This window comes from Lolium perenne, chromosome 6 (genome assembly GCF_019359855.2).
Source record: "Lolium perenne isolate Kyuss_39 chromosome 6, Kyuss_2.0, whole genome shotgun sequence".
NCBI classification, from domain to species: domain Eukaryota; kingdom Viridiplantae; phylum Streptophyta; class Magnoliopsida; order Poales; family Poaceae; genus Lolium; species Lolium perenne.
In genome coordinates, this window is record NC_067249.2 from 12,650,766 (window position 1) to 12,659,556 (window position 8,791).

The 8,791-nt window shown below is 43.5% G+C and overlaps 1 protein-coding gene across 1 annotated transcript; it reads left to right on the top strand.

Annotated features, from left to right (window-relative positions):
* The first annotated feature begins 3,619 nt into the window (after positions 1-3,619).
* On the top strand, positions 3,620-4,264 carry LOC127310779 (uncharacterized). Its single transcript, XM_051341421.1, has one exon. The coding sequence runs from the start codon at positions 3,620-3,622 to the stop codon at positions 4,262-4,264; it is 645 nt and encodes a 214-aa protein (XP_051197381.1).
* The last annotated feature ends 4,527 nt before the right edge of the window (positions 4,265-8,791 follow it).

The window sequence follows — 8,791 nt, forward strand, 5'->3', positions numbered from 1 at the left end:
CTAAGCTTGGGGATGCCCAAGGCATCCCCTTCTTCATCGACAAAATTATCAGGTTCCTTCTCTTGAAACTATATTTTTATTCGGTCACATCTTATGTACTTTACTTGGAGCGTCTGTGTGCTTTTTTGTTTGTTTGAATAAATGCTTGTGTGGGAGAGAGACACGCTCTGCTGGTTCATATGAACACATGTGTTCTTAGCTTTTAGTATTCATGGCGAAGGTTGAAACTGCTTTGTTAATTGTTATATGGTTGGAAACAGAAAATGCTACATGTAGTAATTGGTATGATGTCTTGAATAGTGTGATACTTGGCAATTGTTGTGCTCATGTTTAAGCTCTTGCATCATATACTTTGCACCCATTAATGAAGAAATACATAGAGCATGCTAAAATTTGGTTTGCATAATTGGTCTCTCTAAGATCTAGATAATTTCTAGTACTGAGTTTGAACAACAAGGAAGATGGTGTAGAGTCTTATAATGTTTTCAGTCTTTTATGTGAGTTTTGCTGCACCGGTTCATCCTTGTGTTTGTTTCAAATAAGCCTTGCTAGCCTAAAACCTTGTATCGAGAGGGAATACCTCTCATGCATCCAAAATACTTGAGCCAACCACTATGCCATTTGTGTCCACCATACCTACCTACTACATGGTATTTCTCCGCCATTCCAAAGTAAATTGCTTGAAGTGCTACCTTTAAATTTCCATTCTCCACCTTTACAATATATAGCTCATGGGACAAATAGCTTAAAAACTATTGTGGTATTGAATATGTAATTATGCACTTTATCTCTTATTAAGTTGCTCGTTGTGCGATAACCATGTTCACTGGGGACGCCATCAACTACTCTTTGGTGAATATCATGTGAGTTGCTATGCATGTTCGTCTTGTCTGAAGTAAGAGCGTTCTACCACCTTATGGTTAGAGCATGCATATTGTTAGAGAAGAACATTGGGCCGCTAACTAAAGCCATGATCCATGGTGGAAGTTTCAGTTTTGGACATATATCCTCAATCTCATATGAGAAAATTAATTGTTGTTACATGCTTATGCATAAAAGAGGAGTCCATTATCTGTTGTCTATGTTGTCCCGGTATGGATGTCTAAGTTGAGAATAATCAATAGCGAGAAATCCGATGCGAGCTTTCTCCTTAGACCTTTGTACAGGCGGCATAGAGGTACCCCTTTGTGACACTTGGTTAAAACATGTGCATTGCGATGATCCCGGTAGTCCAAGCTAATTAGGACAAGGTGCGGGCACTATTAGTATACTATGCATGAGGCTTGCAACTTGTAAGATATAATTTACATGATACATATGCTTTATTACTACCGTTGACAAAATTGTTTCTTGTTTTCAAAATCAAAGCTCTAGCACAAATATAGCAATCGATGCTTTCCTCTTTGAAGGACCATTCTTTTACTTTTATGTTGAGTCAGTTCACCTATTTCTCTCCACCTCAAGAAGCAAACACTTGTGTGAACTGTGCATTGATTCCTACATACTTGCATATTGCACTTATTATATTACTCTATGTTGACAATTATCCATGAGATATACATGTTATAAGTTGAAAGCAACCGCTGAAACTTAATCTTCCTTTGTGTTGCTTCAATGCTTTTACTATGAATTATTGCTTTATGAGTTAACTCTTATGCAAGACTTATTGATGCTTGTCTTGAAGTACTATTCATGAAAAGTCTTTGCTATATGATTCATTTGTTTACTCATGTCATATACATTGTTTTGATCGCTGCATTCACTACATATGCTTACAAATAGTATGATCAAGGTTATGATGGCATGTCACTCCAGAAATTATCTTTTTTATCGTTTACCTGCTCGGGACGAGCAGGAACTAAGCTTGGGGATGCTGATACGTCTCCGACGTATCGATAATTTCTTATGTTCCATGCCACATTGTTGATGATATCTACATGTTTTATGCACACTTTATGTCATATTTATGCGTTTTCCGGAACTAACCTATTTACGAGATGCCGAAGGGCCAGTTGCTGTTTTTTTCTATTTTTGGTTTCAGAAATCCTAGTAAGGAAATATTCTCGGAATTGGACGAAATCAACGCCCAGGTTCCTATTTTGCCCGGAGAACCGCTAGAGAGGGGGCACAGGCCCACCAAACCCTAGGCCGGCACGGCCAAGGGGGGGCCCGCGCCCCCCTATAGTGTCGGCGCCCCTTCGACCTCCTGACGCCACCTCTTCGCCTATATAAAGCCCCTGGACCTAAAACCTCGATACGAAAAAGCCACGGTACGAGAAACCTTCCAGAGCCGCTGCCATCGCGAAGCCAAGATCTGGGGGACAGGAGTCTCTGTTCCGGCACGCCGCCGGGACGGGGAAGTGCCCCCGGAAGGCTCCTCCATCGACACCACCGCCATCTTCATCAACGCTGCTGTCTCCCATGAGGAGGGAGTAGTTCTCCATCGAGGCTCGGGGCTGTACCGGTAGCTATGTGGTTCATCTCTCTCCTATGTACTTCAATACAATAATCTCATGAGCTGCCTTACATGATTGAGATTCATATGATGATGCTTGTAATCTAGATGTCGTTATGCTAGTCAAGTGAATTTTACTTATGTGATCTCCGGAGACTCCTTGTCCCACGTGTGTAAAGGTGACAGTGTGTGCACCGTGTGGGTCTCTTAGGCTATATTTCACAGAATACTTATTCACTGTTATGAATGGCATAGTGAAGTGCTTATTTATATCTCTTTATGATTGCAATGTGTTTTGTATCACAATTTATCTATGTGCTACTCTAGTGATGTTATTAAAGTAGTTTTATTCCTCCTGCACGGTGTAATGGTGACAGTGTGTGCATCCGTGTTAGTACTTGGCGTAGGCTATGATTATGATCTCTTGTAGATTATGAAGTTAACTATTGCTATGATGGTATTGATGTGATCTATTCCTCCTACATAGTGTGAAGGTGACAGTGTGCATGCTATGTTAGTACTTGGTTTAGTCGTGTTGATCTTTCATGCACTCTAAGGTTATTTAAATATGAACATTGAATTGTGGAGCTTGTTAACTCCGGCATTGAGGGTTCGTGTAATCCTACGCAATGGTGTTCATCATCCAACAAGAGAGTGTAGAGTATGCATTTATCTATTCTGCTATGTGATCAAAGTTGAGAGTGTCCACTAGTGAAAGTATGATCCCTAGGCCTTGTTCCTAAATACTGCTATCGCTTGTTTCTTGTTTTCTTTGCGTTACTACTGCTGCGTTACTACTGCTTGTTTACTGTCCTGGGCAAAGCACTTTTCTGGTGCCGTTGCTACTGCTCATATTTATTCATACCACCTGTATTCCACTATCTCTTCGCCGAACTAGTGCACCTATTAGGTGTGTTGGGGACACAAGAGACTTCTTGCTTTGTGGTTGCAGGGTTGCATGAGAGGGATATCTTTGACCTCTTCCTCCCTGAGTTCGATAAACCTTGGGTGATCCACTTAAGGGAAAACTTGCTGCTGTTCTACAAACCTCTGCTCTTGGAGGCCCAACACTGTCTACAGGAAAAGGAGGGGGCGTAGACATCAGCGGCCGCCGGCAAGGTGTCGGTGCCGCTGCTGACCAGGGCCAACTTCGCGGCATGGGCCATGAGGATGAAGTACATCCTGCGAGTACACGGTGCATGGAGCGCCGTTGATCCAGAGAGCACGGCCAAGGAGGCCGACGGGAGCAAGGAGGAGATGGCCATGACCATCATCTCCCAAGGCATCGACGACGAGACGCTGCTGCGAGTTGCGGAGAAGGAGACCACAGCGGAGGTGTGGGCGGCGCTGCGCTCCATGCATGTCGGCGTCGAGCGCGTCCGGGAGGCGAGGATCCAGTCCTTGCGCTCGGAGTTTGATGGCCTCAAGATGTTTTATGCAGAGTCCGTAGATGATTTTGCGGCGAGGTTCACGACGCTCGTGGGGCGCATCCGCGAGCTTGGAGACCCGATGGAGGAGAAGTACGTCGTGAATAAGCTGCTGCGAGTCGTCTCCAAGAAGTACATCAACGTCGCTTCATCCATTGGGCTGTTATGCGATGTGAACAAGATGTCCATGGAGGAGGCCTTTGGATCATTGAAGGCACATGAGGAACTCCTCAAGGGACAGGAGGAGGAAGGTGAAGAGGAGAAACTCCTAATGACGAGGGGGCATGGTGTGTTGGGAGGACGCGGCCGCGGTCGTGGCTGTGCTGGAGGCCGCCGGGACAAGAGCGAGGTAGAGTGCTGTCCTTCCGTCCAGCCCCATTAGTCGCCAAAATATAGGAACCGCGACTAATGGGGTCTTTAGTCGCGGTTCGGGTGGCGAACCGCGACTAAAGACCTGGGCCCAGCGCGCTCGGTGGCCAGCTGGTGGACGGGAGGGGCTTTAGTCGCGGTTGGCCAGGCCAACCGCGACTAAAGGTCCTCAGGCCTGGCCCGAAGGCCTTTAGTCACGGTTGGCCAGGCCAACCGGGACTAAAGGCCCATCCCTATAAAAGGGCCTCAGCTCACAGCACTTAGCCATTTGGTGCCACTTCTCTTCACAAGCTTCACAAGAGGGTGTAGGTTTGCTTTTGGTTCCTCTTATGCACACAAGGTGTTTGATGAAATGCCCCAAGAGCATGAAACAAACATGATATGAAGTGTCGGAGCCACACTTGAGCTTCCTCATTTATTTTTTCCTCCTCGATCGCGGTTAGCAACTTGAACCTTTCATATGTGTCATTGATAAAATATGTGATACGCGTACAGCACGCGTCCGTTGGGAACCCCAAGAGGAAGGTGTGATGCGTACAGCGGCAAGTTTTCCCTCAGTATGAAACCAAGGTTTATCGAACCAGTAGGAGCCAAGAAGCACGTTGAAGGTTGATGGCGTGTAACTCACACGTTCGTTGGGAACACCAAGAGGAAGGTATGATGCGCACAGCAGCAAGTTTTCCCTCAGAAAGAAACCAAGGTTTATCGAACCAGGAGGAGCCAAGAAGCACGTTGAAGGTTGATGGCGGCGGGATGTAGTGCGGCGCAACACCAGGGATTCCGGCGCCAACGTGGAACCTGCACAACACAACCAAAGTACTTTGCCCCAACGAAACAGTGAGGTTGTCAATCTCACCGGCTTGCTGTAACAAAGGATTAACCGTATTGTGTGGAAGATGATTGTTTGCGTAAAACAAGAGAACAAGATTGCAAAGAGATTGTATTTCAGTATAAAGAATTGGACCAGGGTCCACAGTTCACTAGAGGTGTCTCTCCCATAAGATAAACAGCATGTTGGGTGAACAAATTACAGTTAGGCAATTGACAAATAAAGAGGGCATGACCATGCACATACATATTATGATGAGTATTGTGAGATTTAATTGGGCATTACGACAAAGTACATAGACCGCCATCCAGCATGCATCTATGCCTAAAAAGTCCACCTTCAGGTTATCATCCGAACCCCCTCCAGTATTAAGTTGCTAACAACAGACAATTGCATTAAGTATTGCGCGTAATGTAACTAGTAACTATATCCTTGAACATAGCACTAATGTTTTATTCCTAGTGGCAACAGCACATCCACAACCTTAGAACTTTCTGTCACTGTCCCAGATATCAATGGAGGCATGAACCCACTATCGAGCATAAATACTCCTTCTTGGAGTTACAAGCATCTACTTGGCCAGAGCATCTACTAGTAACGGAGAGCATGCAAGATCATAAACAACACATAGACATAACTTTGATAATCAACATAACAAGTATTCTCTATTCATCGGATCCCAACAAACGCAACATATAGAATTACAGATAGATGATCTTGATCACGTTAGGCAGCTCACAGGATCCGACAATGAAGCACAATGGGGAGAAGACAACCATCTAGCTACTGCTATGGACCCATAGTCCAGGGGTAGACTACTCACACATCACTCCGGAGGCGACCATGGCGGCGTAGAGTCCTCCGGGAGATGATTCCCCTCTCCGGCAGGGTGCCGGAGGCGATCTCCTGGATCCCCCGAGATGGGATCGGCGGCGGCAGCGTCTCTGGAAGGTTTTCTGTATCGTGGCTCTCGGTACTGGGGGTTTCGCAACGGAGGCTTTAAGTAGGCGGAAGGGCAGGTCAAGAGGCGGCACGAGGGCCCCACACCACAGGGCCGCGCAGCCAAGGGGGGCCGCGCCGCCCTAGGGTCTGGGCACCTCGTGGCCCCACTTCGTCTCCTCTTCGGACTTCTGGAAGCTTCGTGGCAAAATAGGACCCTGGGCGTTGATTTCGTCCAATTCCGAGAATATTTCGTTACTAGGATTTCTGAAACCAAAAACAGCAGAAAACAGAATCGGCACTTCGGCATCTTGTTAATAGGTTAGTTCCAGAAAATGCACGAATATGACATAAAGTGTGCATAAAACATGTAGATATCATCAATAATGTGGCATGGAACATAAGAAATTATCGATACGTCGGAGACGTATCAGCATCCCCAAGCTTAGTTCTGCTCGTCCCGAGCAGGTAAAACGATAACACAGATAATTTCTGGAGTGACATGCCATCATAACCTTGATCATACTATTTGTAAAGCATATGTAGTGAATGCAGCGATCAAAACAATGTATATGACATGAGTAAACAAGTGAATCATAAAGCAAAGACTTTTCATGAATAGCACTTCAAGACAAGCATCAATAAGTCTTGCATAAGAGTTAACTCATAAAGCAATAATTCAAAGTAAAGGTATTGAAGCAACACAAAGGAAGATTAAGTTTCAGCGGTTGCTTTCAACTTGTAACATGTATATCTCATGGATATTGTCAACATAGAGTAATATAATAAGTGCAATAAGCAAATATGTAGGAATCAATGCACAGTTCACACAAGTGTTTGCTTCTTGAGGTGGAGAGAAATAGGTGAGCTGACTCAACATTGAAAGTAAAAGAATGGTCCTCCATAGAGGAAAAGCATCTATTGCTATATTTGTGCTAGAGCTTTGATTTTGAAAACATGAAACAATTTTGTCAACAGTAGTAATAAAGCATATGTATCATGTAAATTATATCTTACAAGTTGCAAGCCTCATGCATAGTGTACTAATAGTGCCCGCACCTTGTCCTAATTAGCTTGGACTACCGGATCATCGCAATGCACATGTTTTAACCAAGTGTCACAAAGGGGTACCTCTATGCCGCCTGTACAAAGGTCTAAGGAGAAAGCTCGCATTGGATTTCTCGCTATTGATTATTCTCAACTTAGACATCCATACCGGGACAACATAGACAACAGATAATGGACTCCTCTTTTATGCATAAGCATGTAACAACAATTAATAATTTTCTCATATGAGATTGAGGATATATGTCCAAAACTGAAACTTCCACCATGGATCATGGCTTTAGTTAGCGGCCCAATGTTCTTCTCTAACAATATGCATGCTTAACCATAAGGTGGTAGATCTCTCTTACTTCAGACAAGACGAACATGCATAGCAACTCACATGAAATTCAACAAAGAGTAGTTGATGGCGTCCCCAGTGAACATGGTTATCACACAACAAGCAACTTAATAAGAGATAAAGTGCATAATTACATATTCAATACCACAATAGTTTTTAAGCTATTTGTCCCATGAGCTATATATTGCAAAGGTGAATGATGGAATTTTAAAGGTAGCACTCAAGCGATTTACTTTGGAATGGCGGAAAATACCATGTAGTAGGTAGGTATGGTGGACACAAATGGCATAGTGGTTGGCTCAAGTATTTTGGATGCATGAGAAGTATTCCCTCTCGATACAAGGTTTAGGCTAGCAAGGCTTATTTGAAACAAACACAAGGATGAACCGGTGCAGCAAAACTCACATAAAAGACATATTGAAAACATTATAAGACTCTACACCGTCTTCCTTGTTGTTCAAACTCAATACTAGAAATTATCTAGACCTTAGAGAAACCAAATATGCAAACCAAATTTTAGCATGCTCTATGTATTTCTTCATTAATGGGTGCAAAGTATATGATGCAAGAGCTTAAACATGAGCACAACAATCGCCAAGTATCACATTACCCAAGACATTAATAGCAATTACTACATGTATCATTTTCCAATTCCAACCATATAACAATTTAACGAAGAAGAAACTTCGCCATGAATACTATGAGTAGAAACTAAAGACATACTTGTCCATATGCTACAGCGGAGCGTGTCTCTCTCCCATAAAGTGAATGCTAGGATCCATTTTATTCAAACAAAACAAAAACAAAAACAAACCGACGCTCCAAGCAAAGCACATAAGATGTGATGGAATAAAAATATAGTTTCAGGGGAGGAACCTGATAATGTTGTCGATGAAGAAGGGGATGCCTTGGGCATCCCCAAGCTTAGACGCTTGAGTCTTCTTAGTATATGCAGGGGTGAACCACCGGGGCATCCCCAAGCTTAGAGCTTTCACTCTCCTTGATCATGTTGCATCATACTCCTCTCTTGATCCTTGAAAACTTCCTCCACACCAAACTTAGAACAACTCATTAGAGGGTTAGCGACAATAAAAATTAATATGTTCAGAGGTGACACAATCATTCTTAACACTTCTCTACATTGCATAAAGCTACTGGACATTAATGGATCAAAGAAATTCATCCAACATAGCAAAAGAGGCAATGCGAAATAAAAGGCAGAATCTGTCAAAACAGAACAGTTCGTATTGACGAATTTTATCGAGGCACCAGACTTGCTCAAATGAAAATGCTCAAATTGAATGAAAGTTGCGTACATATCTGAGGATCACTCACGTAAATTGGCATAATTTTCTGAGTTACCTACA

Excerpts from the sequence above, each read along its gene's own strand:
- LOC127310779 (XM_051341421.1), top strand. The coding sequence starts at position 3,620 with ATGAGGATGAAGTACATCCTGCGAGTACACGGTGCATGGAGCGCCGTT.